Below are 24,072 nucleotides of genomic sequence, written 5' to 3'. Positions count from 1 at the left end.
ATATACACAATATTCAATGACATGACAACAGGGTATACACAATAGTTAATGACATGACAACAGTGTATACACAATAGTCAATGACATGACAACAGGGTAAACACTATAGTCAATGACATGACAACAAGGTATACAGAATAGTCAATGACATGACAACATGGTATACACAATAGTCAATGACATGACAACAGTGTATACACAATAGTTAATGACATGACAACAGGGTATACACAATAGTCAACAACATGGCAACAGGGTATACACAGTAGTTAATGACATGACAACAGGGTATACAGAATAGTCAATGACATGACAACATGGTATACAGAATAGTCAATGACATGACAACATGGTATACAGAATAGTCAATGACATGACAACAGTGTATACACAATAGTCAATGACATGACAACAGTGTATACACAATAGTCAATGACATGACAACAGCATATACACTATAGTCAATGACATGACAACAAGGTATACACAATAGTCAATGACATGACAACAGGATATACACAATAGTTAATGACATGACAACAGGGTATACAAAATATTCGATGTCATGACAACAGGGTTTACACAAGAGTCAATGACATGACAACAGGGTTTACACAATAGTCAATGACATAACAGGGTATACACGACAGTCAATGTCATCACAACAGGGTATACACGACAGTCAATGTCATCACAACAGGGTTTACACAAGAGTAAATGACATGACAACAGGGTATACACAATAGTTAATGACATGACAACAGTGTATACACACTAGTCAATGACATGACAACAGGGTAAACACTATAGTCAATGACATGACAACAAGGTATACAGAATAGTCAATGACATGACAACATGGTATACACAATAGTCAATGACATGACAACAGTGTATACACAATAGTTAATGACATGACAACAGGGTATACACAATAGTCAACGACATGGCAACAGGGTATACACAGTAGTTAATGACATGACAACAGGGTATACAGAATAGTCAATGACATGACAACATGGTATACACTATAGTCAATGACATGACAACATGGTATACACAATAGTCAATGACATGACAACAGTGTATACACAATATTTAATGACATGACAACAGGGTATACACAATAGTCAACGACATGGCAACAGGGTATACAGAATAGTCAATGACATGACAACAAGGTATACAGAATAGTCAATGACATGACAACATGGTATACACAATAGCCAATGATATACAATAGTCAATGACATAACAACTGTATACACAATAGTCAATGACATGACAACAGGATATACACTATAGTCAATGACATGACAACAAGGTATACAGAATAGTCAATGACATGACAACATGGTATACACAATAGTCAATGACATGACAACAAGGTATACAGAATAGTCAATGACATGACAACATGGTATACACAAAAGTCAATGATATGGCAATAGTGTATACACTAAGGTCAATGACATGACAACATGGTATACAGAATAGTCAATGACATGACAACATGGTATACAGAATAGTCAATGACATGACAACAGTGTATACACAATAGTCAATGACATGACAACAGTGTATACACAATAGTCAATGACATGACAACAGGATATACACAATAGTCAACGACATGGCAACAGGGTATACACAGTAGTTAATGACATGACAACAGGGTATACAGAATAGTCAATGACATGACAACATGGTATACACAATAGTCAATGACATGACAACATGGTATACACAATAGTCAATGACATGACAACAGTGTATACACAATATTTAATGACATGACAACAGGGTATACACAATAGTCAACGACATGGCAACAGGGTATACAGAATAGTCAATGACATAACAACTGTATACACAATAGTCAATGACATGACAACAGGATATACACTATAGTCAATGACATGACAACAAGGTATACAGAATAGTCAATGACATGACAACATGGTATACACAATAGTCAATGACATGACAACAAGGTATACAGAATAGTCAATGACATGACAACATGGTATACACAAAAGTCAATGATATGGCAATAGTGTATACATTAAGGTCAATGACATGACAACATGGTATACAGAATAGTCAATGACATGACAACATGGTATACAGAATAGTCAATGACATGACAACAGTGTATACACAATAGTCAATGACATGACAACAGTGTATACACAATAGTCAATGACATGACAACAGGATATACACTATAGTCAATGACATGACAACAAGGTATACACAATAGTCAATGACATGACAACAGGATATACACAATAGTTAATGACATGACAACAGGGTATACACAATATTCAATGTCATGATAACAGGGTATACACGACAGTCAATGTCATCACAACAGGGTTTACACAATGTCATGACAACATGGTTTACACAAGAGTAAATGACATGACAACAGGGTATACACAATAGTTAATGACATGACAACAGTGTATACACACTACTCAATGACATGACAACAGGGTAAACACTATAGTCAATGACATGACAACAAGGTATACAGAATAGTCAATGACATGACAACATGGTATACACAATAGTCAATGACATGACAACAGTGTATACACAATAGTTAATGACATGAAAACAGGGTATACACAATAGTCAACGTCATGGCAACAGGGTATACACAGTAGTTAATGACATGACAACAGGGTATACAGAATAGTCAATGACATAACAACTGTATACACAATAGTCAATGACATGACAACAGGATATACACTATAGTCAATGACATGACAACAAGGTATACAGAATAGTCAATGACATGACAACATGGTATACACAATAGTCAATGACATGACAACAAGGTATACAGAATAGTCAATGACATGACAACATGGTATACACAAAAGTCAATGATATGGCAATAGTGTATACACTAAGGTCAATGACATGACAACATGGTATACAGAATAGTCAATGACATGACAACGTGGTATACAGAATAGTCAATGACATGACAACAGGGTATACACAATAGTCAATGATATGACAATAGGGTATACACAATAGCCAATTACATGGCAGCAAGGTATACAAAATGGTTAATGACATGACAACAGGTTATACACAATAGTCAATGACATGACAACGGTGTATACACAATAGTTAATGACATGACAACAGGGTTTACACAGTAGTCTATAACATGACAACAGGGTATACACAATAGTTCATGACATGACATCAGGGTTTATACAATAGTCAATGACATCACAACAGGATATATACAATAGTCAATGGCATGACAACAGTATATACACAATCGCCAATGACATGACAACAGTGTATAGTTAATGACATGACAACAGGGTATACACAATAGTCAATGTCATGACAACATGATATACACAAAAGTCAATGTCATGACAACAGTATATACACAATAGCCAATGACATGACAACAGTGTATACACAATAGTTAATGACATGACAACAGGGTATACGCAATAGTCAATGACATGACAACAGGATATGCGCAATAGTCAATGACATGACAACATGATATACACAATAGTCAATGTCATGACAACAGGATATACACAATAGTCAATGACATGACAACAGGATATACACAATAGTCAATGACATGACAACAGGATATACACAATAGTCAATGACACGACAACAGGGTATACACAATAGTCAATGACATGACAACATGATATACACAATAGTCAATGACATGACAACAGGATATACACAATAGTCAATGACACGACAACAGGGTATACACAATAGTCAATGACATGACAACAGGATATGCACAATAGTCAATGACATGACAACAGAATATGCACAATAGTCAATGACATGACAACATGATATACACAATAGTCAATGTCATGACAACAGGGTATACACAATAGTCAATGACATGACAACATGGTATACACAATAGTCAATGACATGACAACAGGGTATACACAATAGTCAATGACATGACAACAGGGTATACACAATAGTCAATGACATGACAACAGGGTATACACAACAGTCAATGACATGGCAACCATGGTATACACAACAGTCAATGACATGACAACAGGGTATACACAAAAATCAATGACATGACAACAGTATATACAATAGTTAATGACATGACAACAGGATATACACTATAGTCAATGACATGAAAACAGGGTTTATACAATAGTCAATGGCATGACAACGGGGTATACACAATAGTCAATGACATGACAACGGGGTATACACAATAGTCAATTACATGACAACAGAGTATACACAACAGTCAATGACATGACAACAGTATATACACAATAATATTCAATGACATGACAACAGGGTACACACTATAGTCAATGACATGAAAACAGGGTTTATACAATAGTCAATGACATGACAACAGGATATATACAATAGCCAATGACATGACAACAGGGTATACACAATAGTCAATGATATGACAATAGGGTATACACAATAGTCAATGACATGACAACGGTGTATACACAATAGTTAATGACATGACAACAGGGTTTACACAATAGTCAATAACATGACAACAGGGTATACACAATAGTCAATGACATGACAACAGGGTATACACAATAGTCAATGTCATGACAACAGGGTATACACAATAGTCAATGACATGACAACAGGATATACACAATAGTCAATGACATGACAACAGGATATACACAATAGTCAATGACATGACAACAGGATATACACAATAGTCAATGACACGACAACAGGGTATACACAATAGTCAATGACATGACAACATGATATACACAATAGTCAATGACATGACAACAGGATATACACAATAGTCAATGACACGACAACAGGATATGCACAATAGTCAATGACATGACAACAGGATATGCACAATAGTCAATGACATGACAACATGATATACACAATAGTCAATGTCATGACAACAGTGTATACACAATAGTCAATGACATGACAACAGGGTATACACAATAGTCAATGACATGACAACAGGGTATACACAACAGTCAATGACATGACAACAGGGTATACACAATAGTCAATGACATGACAACAGGGTATACACAACAGTCAATGACATGACAACCATGGTATACACAACAGTCAATGACATGACAACAGGGTATACACAAAAATCAATGACATGACAACAGTATATACAATAGTTAATGACATGACAACAGGATATACCCAATAGTCAATGACATAACAACAGGGTATACACTATAGTCAATGACATGAAAACAGGGTTTATACAATAGTCAATGACATGACAACAGGATATATACAATAGCCAATGACATGACAACAGGGTATACACAATAGTCAATGATATGACAATAGGGTATACACAATAGTCAATGACATGACAACGGTGTATACACAATAGTTAATGACATGACAACAGGGTTTACACAATAGTTCATGACATAACATCAGGGTATACACAATAGTCAATGACATGACAACCGGGTATACATAATAGTCAATGACATAACAACAGTATATACACAATAGCCAATGACATGACAACAGTGTATAGTTAATGACATGACAACAGGGTATACACAATAGTCAATGACATGACAACATGATATACACAAAAGTCAATGTCATGACAACAGTATATACACAATAGCCAATGACATGACAACAGTGTATACACAATAGTCAATGACATGACAACAAGGTATACACAATAGTCAATGACATGACAACAGGGTATACACAATAGTCAATGACATGACAACAGGATATACACTATAGTCAATGACATGACAACAAGGTATACAGAATAGTCAATGACATGACAACAGGGTATACACAATAGTCAATGACATGACAACAAGGTATACAGAATAGTCAATGACATGATAACATGGTATACACAAAAGTCAATGATATGGCAATAGTGTATACACTAAGGTCAATGACATGACAACATGGTATACAGAATAGTCAATGACATGACAACATGGTATACACAATAGTCAATGACATGACAACACTGTATACACACTAGTCAATGACATGACAACAGGGTACACACTATAGTCAATGACGTGACAACAGTGTATACACAATATTTAATGACATGACAACAGGGTATACACAATAGTCAACGACATGGCAACAGGGTATACAGAATATTCAATGACATAACAACTGTATACACAATATTCAGTGACATGACAACAGGATATACACTATAGTCAATGACATGACAACAGTGTATACACAATAGTCAATGACATGACAACAGGGTATACGCAATAGTCAATGACATGACAACAGGATATGCACAATAGTCAATGACATGACAACATGATATACACAATAGTCAATGTCATGACAACAGGGTATACACAATAGTCAATGACATGACAACAGGATATACACAATAGTCAATGACATGACAACAGGATATACACAATAGTCAATGACACGACAACAGGGTATACACAATAGTCAATGACATGACAACAGGGTATACACAACAGTCAATGACATGACAACAGGGTATACACATTAGTCAATGACATGACAACCATGGTATACACAATAGTCAATGACATACAATAGTTAATGACATGACAACAGGGTATACACAATAGTCAATGACATGACAACAGGGTATACACATTAGTCAATGACATGACAACCATGGTATACACAATAGTCAATGACATACAATAGTTAATGACATGACAACAGGGTATACACAATAGTCAATGATATGACAACAGGGTATACACATTAGTCAATGACATGACAACCATGGTATACACAATAGTCAATGACATACAATAGTTAATGACATGACAACAGGGTATACACAATAGTCAATGACATGACAACAGGGTATACACATTAGTCAATGACATGACAACCATGGTATACACAATAGTCAATGACATACAATAGTTAATGACATGACAACAGGGTATACACAATAGTCAATGACATGATAACATGGTATACACAAAAGTCAATGATATGGCAATAGTGTATACACTAAGGTCAATGACATGACAACATGGTATACAGAATAGTCAATGACATGACAACATGGTATACACAATAGTCAATGACATGACAACACTGTATACACACTAGTCAATGACATGACAACAGGGTACACACTATAGTCAATGACGTGACAACAGTGTATACACAATATTTAATGACATGACAACAGGGTATACACAATAGTCAACGACATGGCAACAGGGTATACAGAATATTCAATGACATAACAACTGTATACACAATATTCAGTGACATGACAACAGGATATACACTATAGTCAATGACATGACAACAAGGTATACAGAATAGTCAATGACATGACAACAGGGTATACGCAATAGTCAATGACATAACAACAGGATATGCACAATAGTCAATGACATGACAACATGATATACACAATAGTCAATGTCATGACAACAGGGTATACACAATAGTCAATGACATGACAACAGGATATACACAATAGTCAATGACATGACAACAGGATATACACAATAGTCAATGACACGACAACAGGGTATACACAATAGTCAATGACATGACAACAGGGTATACACAACAGTCAATGACATGACAACAGGGTATACACATTAGTCAATGACATGACAACCATGGTATACACAATAGTCAATGACATACAATAGTTAATGACATGACAACAGGGTATACACAATAGTCAATGACATGACAACAGGGTATACACATTAGTCAATGACATGACAACCATGGTATACACAATAGTCAATGACATACAATAGTTAATGACATGACAACAGGGTATACACAATAGTCAATGATATGACAACAGGGTATACACATTAGTCAATGACATGACAACCATGGTATACACAATAGTCAATGACATACAATAGTTAATGACATGACAACAGGGTATACACAATAGTCAATGACATGACAACAGGGTATACACATTAGTCAATGACATGACAACCATGGTATACACAATAGTCAATGACATACAATAGTTAATGACATGACAACAGGGTATACACAATAGTCAATGACATGACAACAGGGTATACACATTAGTCAATGACATGACAACCATGGTATACACAACAGTCAATGACATGACAACAGGGTATACACAATAGTCAATGGCATGACAACAGGGTATACACAACAGTCAATGACATGACAACCATGGTATACACAATAGTCAATGGCATGACAACAGGGTATACACAATAGTCAATGACATGACAACATGGTATACACAATAATCAATGACATGACAACAGTATATAAACTATAGTCAATAACATGACAACAGGGTATACACAATAGTCAATGACATGAAAACAGGGTTTAAACAATAGTCAATGTCATGACAACAGGGTATACACAATAGTCAATGACATGACAACAGGATATATACAATAGTCAATGACATGACAACAGGGTATACACAATAGTCAATGACATGACAACAGGATATAGACAATAGTCAATGACATGAAAACAGGGTTTATACAATAGTCAATGACATAACAACAGGATATATACAATAGTCAATGACATGAAAACAGGGTTTATACAATAGTCAATGGCATGACAACGGGGTATACACAATAGTCAATGACATGACAACGGGGTATACACAATAGTCAATTACATGACAACAGAGTATACACAACAGTCAATGACATGACAACAGTATATACACAATAATATTCAATGACATGACAACAGGGTACACACTATAGTCAATGACATGAAAACAGGGTTTATACAATAGTCAATGACATGACAACAGGATATACACTATAGTCAATGACATGACAACAGAGTATACACAACAGTCAATGACATGACAACAGTATATACACAATAGTCAATGACATGACAACAGGGTACACACTATAGTCAATGACATGACAACATGGTATACACAATAGTCAATGACATGACAACAGTATATACACTATAGTCAATAACATGACAACAGGGTATACACTATAGTCAATGACATGAAAACAGGGTTTATACAATAGTCAATGACATGACAACAGGATATATACAATAGCCAATGACATGACAACAGGGTATATACAATAGTCAATGACATGAAAACAGGGTTTATACAATAGTCAATGTCATGACAACAGTATATACACAATAGTCAATGACATGACAACAGGATATATACAATAGTCAATGACATGAAAACATGGTATACACAATAGTCAATGACATGACAACAGAGTATACACAACAGTCAATGACATGACAACAGGATATACACAATAGTCAATGACATGACAACAGGATATACACAATAATCAATGACATGACAACATGGTATACACAATAGTCAATGACATGACAACAGAGTATACACAACAGTCAATGACATGACAACAGGGTATACACAACAGTCAATGACATGACAACAGGGTATACACAATGGCCAATGACATGGCAATAGTGTATACACTATAGTCAATGACATGAAAACAGGGTTTATACAATAGTCAATGACATGACAACAGGATATATACAATAGTCAATGACATGACAACAGGGTATACACAACAGTCAATGACATGACAACAGGGTATACACAATGGCCAATGACATGGCAATAGTGTATACACTATAGTCAATGACATGAAAACAGGGTTTATACAATAGTCAATGACATGACAACAGAGTATACACAACAGTCAATGACATGACAACAGGGTATACACAACAGTCAATGACATGACAACAGGGTATACACAATGGCCAATGACATGGCAATAGTGTATACACTATAGTCAATGACATGAAAACAGGGTTTATACAATAGTCAATGACATGACAACAGGATATATACAATAGTCAATGACATGAAAACAGGGTATACACAATGGCCAATGACATGGCAATAGTGTATACACTATAGTCAATGACATGAAAACAGGGTTTATACAATAGTCAATGACATGACAACAGGATATATACAATAGTCAATGACATGAAAACAGGATATATACAATAGTCAATGACATGACAACAGGGTATACACAATGGCCAATGACATGGCAATAGTGTATACACTATAGTCAATGACATGAAAACAGGGTTTATACAATAGTCAATGACATGACAACAGGATATACAATAGTCAATGACATGAAAACAGTATATACACAATAGTCAATGACATGACAACAGGGCATACACAATGGTCATTGACATGGCAACATGGTATACACAATAGTCAATGACATGACAACAGAGTATACACAACAGTCAATGACATGACAACAGGGTATACACAACAGTCAATGACATGACAACAGGGTATACACAATGGCCAATGACATGGCAATAGTGTATACACTATAGTCAATGACATGAAAACAGGGTTTATACAATAGTCAATGACATGACAACAGGATATATACAATAGTCAATGACATGAAAACAGGGTATACACAATAGTCAATGGCATGACAACAGTATATACACAATAGTTAATGACATGACAACAGTATATACACAATAGTCAATGACATGACAATAGGATATACACAATAGTCGATGACATGACATCAGGGTATACACAATAGTCAATGACATGACAACATGGTATACACAATAGTCAATGACATGACAACAGTGTATACACAAAAGTAAATGACATGACAACAGGGTATACACAATAGCCAATGATATACAAAAGTTAATGACATGACAACAGGGTATACACAATAGTTAATAACATGACAACAGGGTATACACAATAATCAATGACATGACAACAGTGTATACACAATAGTCAATGACATGACAACAGTGTATACACAATAGTCAATGACATGACAACAGGGTATACACAATAGTCAATGACATGACAACATATACACAATAGTCAATGGCATGACAACATATACACAAAAGTAAATGACATGACAACAGGGTATACACAATAGCCAATGATATACAAAATAGTTAATGGCATAACAACAGGGTATATACAATAGTTAATGACATGACAACAGGGTATACACAATAGTCAATGACATGACAACAGTGTATACACAATAGTCAATGACATGACAACATATACACAATAGCCAATGACATGGTAATAGTGTATACAATAGTCAATGACATGACAACAGTGTATACACAAAAGTCAATGACATGACAACAGGGTATACAAAATAGCCAATGATATACAATAGTTAATGACAAGACAACAGGGTATACACAATAGTTAATGACATGATAACAGGGTATACACAATAGTTAATGATATGACCACATCGTTTACACCATTGTGTATGACATACTAACTGGGTCAACACAACATAATGGCATGCCAACAGGGTTCGTACAACAGTCAATGATACGACAAGAGGTCGTACACAACAGTTAGTAACACGAAAATATGATCCACGAACAGTTTATGATAATAGTGTGTCAACACAACAGCTAAGGTCATATAAACGTGTCAAAACAGCATTCAAGGTCATACGATTGTGTCAACATAGCAGCTTTTGGTCATGTCAAGATAAAACAAGTCCATTCATCAGCTTAGGTCAAATACCAAAAAAGGTATCGAAGAAAGTATAACTCCAGTAAATTGCAATCATTGCCTAATCTGTATTTTATTCAAGAGTTGACAGCAAGCACTGTATATATAATTACAAACATTTTCATTGGAAGTGAAAAACAGGCTTAGAACTTAGCTCGCGAAAATAGATATACATACAGATAAATAACTATATACAGAGAAATACATATTTTTTAGATAAATAAACATATATGTAGGTAAATTAGTATGTACATGTGTATAGGTAAATATGGGTCAAAGAAAAAGTATAATCGGTAATTTTGTGGATAACAATGGATCCTTGCAAACTTATGCAGTAGGATACGAATTACTTAAAATGTTGATATGGGACAAAGAACTAATTCCAACAGCATGGACAATGAAAAATGTCTTTTTTTTAAGTCAATCCGCCCCTTTTTCAAGACACAAAGAATACAAATACAATCACATGATATATAAACAGTACTAGAAAAAAAAATAGAATGAATATATACAGCAGCATTAATAGTTTGGTTTATCTATATATCCAGTCGTCTACACGTAGTTGTACATGTACATCTCTCATTGAGATTTGCACTAGTGTAATGTTTACTAGTTCATTGATCTAGTTTCTCGCATACAGGGACCAATGCCCCATCGCAGTAATAATCATCCCAAAGAAAGCCATAGTACTTCGGCATGCTTAGGCAATCAGCGTGACGTCCCGGTCTGCTAATACCGTTCGGCTCTCCTACTCTCCAGTCATTGTATATTGATATCGAAGAACCGGAAGTCGTCCATACCCAAGTGCCTTCCTCAACAATATCGGATCCGCCCAACCACAAACCAACTAATTCTATGGAACAAACGGAAAATCAACATTCATACATGTGTGTTACCCAGAGAATATTAATATCATATATAGCAATGACTTAATTATGTTTCAGGTTTTAATATTTTCTGTCTTAGTTTCTATCTCATTGACTAAAATTTGTACAACGGAAATAAATGGAGTCGACTTACTGACACTGACATGTATCTTAATATACAGATTTCCTAACACGGGTAATCAGAGAAGCGAAGGAGAGAAAGGGGCGCTCATTGTCAAATGTTTGGACCTAGCAAACGCCTATGGTTCAATTTCACACCAGCTGATATCTGACTTACTCTGGAGTGGAATTATGGGACAGGAAAGATATGATATCTGTTAGAAACTACTTCAACATACAGACAGCGGCTGTGGTTCATAGTTTAGGACTTCACAACCTTGTGACAGCGGCTGTGGTTCATAGTTTAGGACTTCACAACCTTGTGACAGTGCCTTGAAGAGGGAAAAGTCACAGGCTGTATAGTGTTAGTGATCCATTTCTCTGCAGTCAAGAATGTAATGGTGAAGTCTGTGCAAAAGATGAGTAGAAACGGACCAAGTACAAAGATCTGGTGGCAGACTGTCGGTAGCGAAGATCAAAAGTGTGGCGCCTTCCAGTGGAGGCGGGATGCCGGGGATTCGTTGGGCAGTCTAAGAGAAGGTTCAGCGGGTCAATGGTATCATTGACGCAGAGGGACGGAAGCAGATAGGACGTCCAGAGAATCTGGTAAGGCATCAATTTGGCGACAGAGGAAAAGAGATGAACAGTAGAAAGTGTAAGACCAGTGACATCTTTTTCAATGAACACGCCATGGAGACATACAAAGTGTATTGCTGTCACAACAGGTGACTAGCGGACAGCAAAGTTATTCCAGGCTGGGACTTGATCACCCCAGTCGGCGCACCTCTGGAGATTTTTGTTTAATGCGCCGGAACATTCGAAGAAGTATCGTTAGAGATGACACCATAACAATCACATACTGAAACCAAGTTAACAAGTAACTTACTATACTTTAATATAAATGACAAATAAACACAAGCACCATTTGTTTAGACTTTGGTTTTTTCATTCGGTAAACAGAGCTTTTAACCCTCCTCTCCTAGAAGGACCCTCGACACCACGACTAAATGTTCTTTTTCTGGTGGGGCGCTCAATACCACAGCTAGATGTGGGGTGTGGCCGATGGAGAGTGCAGTACGGGTATTTTGGACACTAAAATACATTTTCATTTTTCAAAAAGGGGTCTAAGATCGGAAGAATAGCGTGTTGAATCTAGCATGTTGTGACAAACCATTGCAGTTCAACAAAGCAACTTTGCCAAAGGTCCACTGTCTCGTTACGTACCTGATCTAGAGACTGCGATTTCCCGAAGAAAGGTTGCCTTCGGTTCATTGTCTACCTCGGCCAGCCTGGCGTCCCATTTCTGGCAGTATGTCTAGGTAAAGTATAGATAATATATCACAGTTATCAATTATTAAGGAGATGATAGTCAAGGTATATTCGATACACCAAAAAGGCAGTAAAAGTCGGGTTTCCTTTGGCTTTATACAATGTATATAGTTTCCACGTAATGATCAAAGCGTAGCTTTGTTTGTCTACCTTATGTCAGCAGCACAACTCTGTTTCAGCGCTTATATCGTAACAGGACAGGTTTTACCATTAATCTTTCTTAATAAAGAAGGGAAAAAAATGAAGCGTGGTTATGATACTGATACAGTTGCTCTACATTGTAACCAAAATACAATCATGCCATTCCATACCAAAACAGACTGTACGACAGTCCTATTCATAACAGATGGTTTTGTTATAGTGTATTGAAAGAATATTCCTACCACAGATTCCGCCCAGTTCATAGATACGTCGGCAAAGAGGAAACATGACGCTTCAAATCTGTGCCATCCGAGTGGACAGCCGACATCATTCCCCAAGGTATGTGGCGTAGAAATATTTGATCCTTGCCAGACCACTTGACGAAATAACAAAAACAGTAGTTGCAATCTGAACTATCCCGGTGCTACATATATCAGTTTCAGTTCTCCTTGTATTGGTCATATAAAACTAGTGAAAAATACTAATGAATGGTGTTTGATAGAAAAAATTCTTGTTCTTACATGTTTTCTAGAGAAATGTATTCTCGGTTGTTATCCGTATATTTTCAAATATTACCACGAAACTTTGCCTTATATCAGTTGTAATTGCTTTGATTTAGGATCCCGAAAAGTGCTAATGAATCTAAACTGATTGGAAGTTGAAATGTCTGAACGAATTGACATTAATACATTGTAGAATATTGTCAATACAATATAATGCAATCAATCAAGTTGTTAAATTAAATAGAAAAGAATAATGAACATTTTCAATTAAAATGGTTCTGCTTCTCTAGACGTTAACACATGTAAAACTTCTTTTCGAAACCTTCATTTTGAACTACAATCGAATATATCTAAATGGTGTCTGTCTGAACCATAAGATATTAAAAGCAATAGTCACATACGTGAATGAACCAATACAGTTTTTTTTTTTCTTCTTTTTTACATACTGTAAACGTGATTATTTTCGCGGGGGATTAATTTCGCGATTTCAATATGTAAACTATACGCGTGGGTGGGGATAATTTTCGCGATCAATCCACTTTCGCTTGTAGTTCAAGATTACGCAAATTGATATCAAAATAATACGCGAGGGGGGAATTTTCGCAAACAAAAGGAGTCTGCGTAATTAGCGTAAATTTCCCCCTCGCGTAAATGTCAACGTTTACAGTATTAAATTTGTTTGATGTTTCGTTTCATTATCTTCCGTAAATGACATGTGATATGCATAACGTATTATCCGTCATAACATAAAACCAACGTACTTCGACTCCAGACAGAAGAGGAGTTCTGCGGTTGGTGTTCTAACCATTTTCTGTGGCGTACACAGACGGAAGTGACAGCTATATAGGAAATAAAATAGCATTCGTCCGTCATTAGACATTGTGTCATACAGTTGAAAAGAGAAGAGACTATCGTTGAGACGTTTTCGGAGTCAAGTAGATAGTTCCGGAGTAAAGGTGCTTCTCTCCAGTAGCCCTCAAGACAGCTGACGTATCGGAATATACAGCACAGCAGAAATCCTGTCATAAATATCAATAGATTCTACAATAAAATGAAGAAAAATAAAAAAAAAAATAAACTTTAAGTAAGATAGATAGGTATATTTGTGTCTTCGTATTGATTGTCGGGTTTATCGTAATCACCCAGGATCATTTTAAGGCTAGGTATGCTTGTAGTAGCTGGTAGCTACCTTACCGAGTAACAACATACGGAGCGTCGGATCCCCGCACCTCGGATCTTCACCTGGGGCTACAAAGGCCAATGATCTAACTGAATGAGCTCCCGCAGGCAAACAGGTAGGCTGGTGATTTCAGTTTATTGTAATTGGGCTTAATTAGGGCACTACACCAACGTTTAGCGGATTATTATTTTTGACAGATTAGCGCAATGATGAATTGTCGCACCCATATTAGTTATTATAGAACTAGTTTATTGACATGGAATTTGCATTAAACGCAATTATAATTTAGCGCAACGCATTCAGCGGGAAACAAGATTACCGCTAAAATACACATATGTATCGTAACAGCACACCCTCTCTTCTCTTTTTCTTTGTAAACTTTATCTATTTTTCAGCAATTTCGAAACAAGTTTTATCAACTTATATTTATCACGCTTGTTGATCCGGATTGAAGCGTGCGATATGACTCACTGTGGGAAGAAACCGGAGAACCCCGTGAAAATCCACGTGGTCGGGCAGGTGAGCCCATGCCTTTTCAGGTCCGATGGGGTAATCGAACCCCGACCGCCTAGGTGAAAGCCAAGTGTTTTACTACTATTTCTACCCCAAAACGTCATCTCTATCCAGAAATTCCATACTCGTATTACACTGTTTCGGGTTCGTTAGACTATTCCTGTGTATCATTAGAGTTTCGATTATGACTTACCTTTGCCTAAACGGTTTGTTGACGCCTAATACATATTAAATATTGATATCTTGTTTAAAACACCTGTACATAAATGTTTGTAACCTTCTAATGATGAAAAAGAATCAATAGTCTTGCTTTGTTTGCTGGTTTATTACCCCATGAACGACAAAGGTTATTTTTGAGGCGAGGTATCCTTTTAGTTTTCAAATTATTTAGTGGTTACAATCTTCCGTTTTTAGCATACAACAATATTAAAGTGTACAATAACACATACAGCAATTATATTGTATTTGTATTTCTGGTCCCCTACCGACCACGAAAACAGCGAAAGTTTATACACAACGAATGTTTCATGCTATACAGTTCAGTTCGTCATCATGAAATCTTTAAATGGATTTATATTTTTCAGGTAACACACCAAAGGAAAACTGAGACTTCTCAAACTATGAGCAGGTTACATCAGTTTAACGCATTTGAGATCGAAATCTAAGAATTAAAATAACCCACCAACTATATAAATTTGATATCAGTGTAAAACGGTGTGTTTATCCTGAGATACAGGAAAAGTTAAAACATACTTACCTACAAGACGGGATGCTGTAAGTAATTGGTATATAAATGCTATCGCCGCCATACTGTTGCCAGTAGGACCACTAGAAAAACAAGTAGAAGTTTATATATGTTTCTACACTGGTAGTATTTATGTGTAGGTATCTGAGTCCACCAGTTTCTGTTGTAGGAAACATCAACGCTGTCAGCCAATCAGTAAACATTTAATTACAGACTCACAAGTCTTTGAACTGAAAATAACACATAAACTGCATGAATACTTTGTATAAACTTTTATATTCATTTTTAAATATTAATGATTTTGATGCGGTTCATATAATGTATATTAGACATATACTCTATTTTGTTACACATAACCAATGACACCATGACACGCTGTTGAAAATTCTTATCGTACTTCTGTATCTTACAATGTTCAATATTGATGAAAACTATCTTGGTTTATTTTTGGAAGGCTTATTTTAGCTAGAACACTGTATATCGAATTAACTTTCGAGTATAGGTTATCAAGAGGATGTCTCTCTGAATGCCATGTCTTTAAGTTCTATGGAGGGCAATTATTATTCAAATATCAAAAAATACCGACATGATAACGAAACCATAATTCAAACAAACAAAATAATTAACTTGGCAAAAATTAACAAACATAAAGATTTTCATGGAGACGCCTGATAAGACAAGAGTTCCGGGACAGTAAGTGCGTTCTGCTTCATTGAGGACACCTGTCATACACATCTAGGTCAAATCCGGGTTAAATCACAATCTCAAATGAGAGCTAATGTGGTGAACATGAACCACTAGGTATGTAAGCAAGTATAAACAATTCATACTGCATAAGGAAATAGAATATTCCTAAAACATGCCAATAGTCTACATCAACCTGTTTCTCTGAAAACCTTGTGTTGGTAATTTCTCCCTCAGTAGTAATCTGTCGCGGTAATTATGATAATGAAACAATGAATATTGAATCAAATAAGACATGAAAACAGAGTGGGTAAGGAAAACGAGGGTGTTGCTAAAAAGAAATGGAAAGTAGCAATTTGGAAATCGAATTCATCGTGCGTATCAAACACCTTAGTTGTAAGCTGTGTCATTGTTTCCGTTGTAGCACAGGGCCATGTCTAGTCTTATATTAAAAAATAGCCAGAAATACCTATATATTAAAACAAGGGAAGCATCTGACCACCATTGAAATTCTTACCTCCTTTTTTTTCAAACTAATTTTTCCGTACAAAATCTCCACCTACCTACATAATCCTACTGCCAATCTGTTCAGAAGACTTCAATCTATCGGCTCATACACATTTTATGTATCTAACATTCGTCGCAGTTGTTAAAATCTAACTTTAATCGGGGACATGCTACAAAACTTCCAGCCTCCAACAGGGCTAGTTGGACAATCTGGTTGTAGATAAAGATCAAGGTTAGTGTCTGATGTTGAAGAGTCTGCCCTAACCTTGATTTAAAGTTTTACAAGGTATATCCGATTGATTGGTCAATAAAGTTATTGTTATGTAAAGATAACACATCGTCAATATACGTATATGTGACACTGAAGGAATTCATTTTCCTTGAATGATTCTTGGTGCTAAATAACTGGACAAGTTATCTGTAAACTCACCTAATGGCAATAAGGCACAGTAATTCTTGAATTTTCTCGAATTATCTTCATTTATTATGGTAATACGTTCGAATTTTCAAATGTTAATACGTTTTATTACGGCTTTCCAAGTATTATAAGAAAGTAATTTATTTTGTCATCACATATCTCTTTGATTAGCCATAACTGCACAAACTACGTATACATTTTGCTATCCTGCATTTGTAGTTAATATTATTTGTCTTTATTTAAGATATGTTGTTATTATTTTAGATTATGTGTGTGTGTTACTATGCTATACATCTAATTACTTACATAATGTATTATATTAACTTTGTTTTGTTGCTCCGAAGATTAAAATTTTAATTCCCTATGCGCCACTATTTGGGGGGAACACAACCACAACACAGCTCGTAGTGCGAGAGGAACATTTAATAATAATCCGGAACATGAGGAGGGAGTATAAACAAGGGATCAACAAATAGATCCGGACTGCAATCCGGAATGTACTAAACGTTACTGTTCTAATACTGGCGTCACCACTTTCTTCTTTTTGAAGACAGACATATTTACTGTAACTAAAAGTTATAGAGGATTGTTGGTTAGTTTAACAGAAACAACACAACCTTACGAACACAATTAAAAACAATCATTGGGTAGACTGCCCTCATGTTTTGGGGATTATTCTGCCCCGAACACAACACACGTAAGATCATATTAATATACTGGATAAACACTTGCAAAATGTCACTTCGGAACTGAAGTAGCTGTAACGTCTATTTAGGATAGCACTACTTAAGATATATAGTCATCAAGCCATTTCGGCGGTCTCCGTTCCCGCCGTGGTCTATCAGAGGGCATCGAGTCTGGGATATCAGTACACACATCCTTGGTAGATGCGGGTATATCGGATATGACACCAGGGATATCGGGGAGTTCTTCAGGTTGAGGAAATTCGTTCAAATGCCCGTCGGGGGGAAACTGATCATGTTCATGAGTAGGTAGTGAGGTGGAAGGCGGTTCACTGAGAGGTGTATCATCTTCACCGGAGGATTCCGAGACGTTGGATGAAATACATTGCTTTTTAGATCTGGTACCTCCGAGTGCAGGAACAGTGTAAAGATCAGAGTCTTTGACACGGTATGACGGTCGACGCAGTTGAGATCCAGCAAACTTTCGAACATTTCGCCAATGACCATCACATGAAACAACGAGATATCGGTCTCTTCCGACAGATTTGTTACGGTCATTGTTGAGGTAGACAAGATCGCCAACTTGAGATTGGACAGGACTAGGTTCATGGACAGATGGTGACTTCGATTTTTCGCTGTAAGGATGATTCTTAAGTTTCAGTTCATGTTGGCGCAAAATCATGTCCTGGTCTGTGACAGGTATTTGGCTATGAGAAAATTGATCGCGCTGTGCCACATCTCACGAGCTGACAAACCTCGGTTTCTTAAGCGGGAATTCATTCTTGCAGTGGCGAGAGTTAGAGAGAGTGAGGTTACAGCCCTGCAACCTGGGTCTTGGCGGAGTATTTCGTCCTCAAGTTCTTGGATTGCTCTTTCAGCAACTGGGTTTTTATTTGGATTTTTGACGCGACCAATGTCGATACACAACCGATGACGAGATAGTTCGTTGTTACTGGCAAGAGATGTGAAACCGGGAGCCCCATCGGTACGTATCATGGCATAAGGCCGTCTAATGGGTGCATTCCCGAGCAAAGGTGTATCAGTCCATCACGCAAAGAGTCACGCTTTTCGTTCTCCAAAAGTAGCGTACGTGTATACGATGTGACGTATTCCCTCACAACTAAAATAAGTTGTCGCTCTCGCCTTAGGACGTCGGCGGCAAATAGAAATCCCACTTTGTCCGGAGGATCACCAGAAGATTGAACCTGTCTATGACGATGGACTTTACGAAGGGACGCACATTGGTAGCAACCAGATGATGTATTCTCGAGAGCTTTGTCCATATCCAGGGCGTAGAAGTATCGCTGAACAACGGCCTTGAGTTGATGTTGGGACGGATGATCCAACTTGATGTGTAGAGAAGTAAGTAAACCTTCCAATACACTGCGCGGAACTATGATGCATTCCCGCTGAGATTCGAATGGAATATCCTTTCTTACAACAAGAAGTCCATCCTTAGCGATAGAAGCACACTGAAGGTAACGTTTGACATCCTTGATGTTAGTAAGTTTTTTTGAAGGCCTTGTGCCTTGTTTCAGGTGTGCATGGGTGCGACGTAGATCAGGACATTCGCTTTGGAAAGCTAGCCACGTGGGTCTACTAATGAATGGAAGTTTGATGGTATCATTCAAAATGTCTTGGGTAGAAATGTGGCGCACAACTGAGTCATCAATCGACCGAGCAAAAGTGCAGATTTGGCAGTTAGGGTGCTCACATTCGGCGGCGTTTCTACTGGCAAAGTCGGAAGGTAATATGGCGGCACCAGCTACGTGTCTGATGGAAACCTGGAAGCGGCTGGCCGTAGACAAAAATGTAGATACTCTTGGGCTCGCAGAGAACTCACCTCTACACAACTTCTCGTAAGCCTGTACACACGGTTTACTGTCCGTGAGGACGCATGCTTTAGTTGCGGATTGAATAATGTAAGGGCTGAAATGTTTAACGGCAGAGGCAATTGAGAGAGCTTCTACCTCACACGGAATCCATAAGCTCTGGTTTTTTCGTAGTTTTGCACTGAAAAATCCTGCCAGTAACACTCTGTCGTTACGAGTAGTGTAGAGAGTAGCACCGAGACCTTTGCACTTCGCAGCTCCATCGGTGACTATCCATAACTGGTCGCTCGAACGCGGTAGAGTAATTGACTTGTTTGAAGAGAGGGCATCCTGAGCTTTCTTGAACGAAGTCAAAAGCTCCTCAGACCACGAAATAGAGTCTTTCGAATCACGGCCTGCAGTAACTTCGTCTAGTGGCGAAAGCAAATTGGAACAACCTTTAATGACGCGTCCGAGAACTTTATAAGTTCCTATGAATGATCGGAGCGAAGTGACAGTGGTGGGAGGTTGGCATGAGGCAAGAGATGAAATACGGTGTGGGGACGCTCTGATTGACCCTTGATGCCATATCCACCCAAGGATAGGAATTTCCTTTGGCGCGATGACTGTCTTTGAGGCAGATAGATTAAGCCCTGACTGTTGTAATGCCTCTAATACGCGAGAAAAGTTTGTGAGAAGATCTTCAGCTGAGTCACCCCCACAGTACAGATCATCGGCAACTTTCGCAACGACACCCTCTTGTACAAGATGGCCGAGGACTCGACACGTTAACTCCTCTAGAGCAGTTTCGGAACCAGGCATGCCCATTGCTGAACGCGCGTATACGCGAACCCCTCGATAGGGGGTAACAACGCCACAGTATTTCATGGATTCCTTGGCGAGTGGGATCTGGTAGAAAGCCTTGGTAAGATCAGTAACAGCGATGAAGTTCCACTGAGCAATTTGTCTTAATGTAGAATCAATGTCCGGCATAAGAGAAGGTTGGGGTTTGCTATATCGGCCAACGTCTGCAAATGCAGTAACGAGGCGGAAATCACCACTGGACTTTTTAATAAGAAACGATGGGTTAACGTATTCGACATTGACAGCAACGTCCTCTGGCCGACGAAAGACACCCAGCTCTTCCAGCTCATCGAACTTCTCGTGAAGTTGGTTCATTTGGTTTTTAGAGTACTGTGGTATTCTTCCTTTTCGTTGAGGCGGTTGTACCGGACCCATATTTACGTGGGCCTTAAGGGAGCCCGCAGAACCGTTGTATCCAGAAAACGTGGGCTTGAAAACAGTGTCATGTTGGTACAATAACTGTTTGAAACGGGTCCCCATCTCCTTGGGGAGGATGCCGTCCGGGTTAACGCGCACATTTTGAGAAAAGCTTGTAGGTTTTGTTAATTCGGTTTTGTGTACAGGAGGTGGTGCTGCACTAGATGTTTCAGGACAGAATGTTGACCGAATCCTGCAGAAATGCTCATGACGTTTAATAGTCTGTGGTTCAGGTGTGAGGTTTGGAATGCGAATGTTTCCAGATACACTTGAAATAAGGCCAGGTGAAGGCCATGAGCTGTTATCAGTCTCATGAGGCTCAATACAAAATGTGTCATCATTGGGTGCGATTTCCCGAGGCAGCTTGACTTCAAGAAATTCGCCAGGCCATACTGTCGTCGCTTCCAAGACAGGACCACGGAGGACGTGTGCGCGCCGGATAACATGGCGACCATTGTTGTTCGTTTGTATGCCGTATGTATACACATATTTGCCCGCTAGTACAACCTCGTGACATGCAGGTCGAATAGAAATGTCATTCCTCTCCATGAAGGGAATACCTGCTAAAATGTCTGTATCAATATTGTCAACTACAAGACCCTCAAAATATAAGTCATATCCATTGTGATGAAATGATAAATGAGTTTCGCCGACCACATGTAACGGAGATAAACCGTCGGCCTGGTGTGCGGATTGTGCGGTTTTTTTTATAGGCGCACCTAATCTAGTAGCTACTGTAGAACGGATCATATTCCCCGTTGCTCCGCTGTCAATAGTTAAACGCACAGTATGGTGACCATAGAATACGTCGATATAGGGAGACTGTCGGATTTGTACTCTACGGGCAGCTTGACCCTCCGATGGTTCGTTGGCCTGCTCGTACCCATTATCATCATCCTCGCTGGAATAGTCATCGGTCCCCAAAATACGACGAGCTTTCGCGAGATATCGACGGTCCTGTGCGGGTAAAAATGAGCACTTACTGAGAAAATGGTTGCTTGGTCGATTAGCCTCCTTACACAGAGGGCACACTCTAGTAGAACTAGATAGACCAGAACGTGTTGAAAGTTTAGGTCTCACAGGAAGCCTACTGTTGGTGACAGCGGTTCTCAGAGTTTTAGCATCATCACTCGATCTTATTTCTTCAAGTAACGACTCTAATGCCTGCGATATTTCAGGTTTGATAGAAGCGAGAGTTCTACTGCGTAACTCTGTTCCATATCTTTGTTTCACAAGACGCGGAAGGTCTGAGTGGATTAACCGTAGCCATGTGAGAACAGCAACATTTTCTAAGGTGGGAGTCATTTCCTCATCGTCGTTTATGGCTGCACCATTATGAGTTATTCCCATATCGCGCCGTAGAAGGTTATCATCAAAGAAGGCCATTATTCGCTGAAATAGGTCTTCTGGACGTTCGTTCGGTTCAAGTTTTATTGACGCTAGATCAAGGAAGTGAGCGCCGGTTGATTGAAATCCAAAATGGAGACGAATGGTTTGCCAAATAGAACTTAATGAGACAGAGTTTTTGACGATAGTGTTCCTCGAAATAACCGGACAATAATTTGCAATTTGTCCAAGCATTAATTCTAGCAAGTTGACCTTTTGTTCACGTGTGCGACGCCTGGGCTGTGCCACCCCTTCCCCATCATTCACAAAGCCTCTAAACGGTGCATCTCTAGA

At 37.9% G+C, this 24,072-nt stretch overlaps 1 protein-coding gene across 1 annotated transcript; it reads right to left on the bottom strand.

The window, feature by feature from the left end:
- Positions 1–11,707: 11,707 nt before the first annotated feature.
- LOC117344329 (perlucin-like) lies at positions 11,708–16,106 on the bottom strand. Its single transcript, XM_033907056.1, has 4 exons — positions 15,332–16,106; positions 14,310–14,443; positions 13,822–13,912; positions 11,708–12,464 (listed from the first exon to the last, which is right to left on the bottom strand). The coding sequence occupies exons 1-4, from the start codon at positions 15,594–15,596 to the stop codon at positions 12,226–12,228; spliced, it is 729 nt and encodes a 242-aa protein (XP_033762947.1). The 5' UTR covers positions 15,597–16,106; the 3' UTR covers positions 11,708–12,225.
- Between the last annotated feature and the right edge of the window lie 7,966 nt (positions 16,107–24,072).

Source organism: Pecten maximus, chromosome 15 (assembly GCF_902652985.1).
Source record: "Pecten maximus chromosome 15, xPecMax1.1, whole genome shotgun sequence".
NCBI classification, from domain to species: domain Eukaryota; kingdom Metazoa; phylum Mollusca; class Bivalvia; order Pectinida; family Pectinidae; genus Pecten; species Pecten maximus.
Note: the sequence above shows the minus strand (reverse complement) of the source record. Positions and strands in the feature narration are given on the sequence as shown.

What these genes read in the sequence shown, in the direction of transcription:
- LOC117344329 (XM_033907056.1), bottom strand. Translation starts at nt 15,596, where the DNA reads ATGACAGGATTTCTGCTGTGCTGTATATTCCGATACGTCAGCTGTCTT. An exon ending in CTCTTCTGTCTGGAGTCGAA is followed by an intron (nt 14,444 to 15,331) that starts GTACGTTGGTTT and finishes TATTTCGTCAAG; the next exon opens with TGGTCTGGCAAGGATCAAAT. An exon ending in TGAACTGGGCGGAATCTGTG is followed by an intron (nt 13,913 to 14,309) that starts GTAGGAATATTC and finishes TACTTTACCTAG; the next exon opens with ACATACTGCCAGAAATGGGA.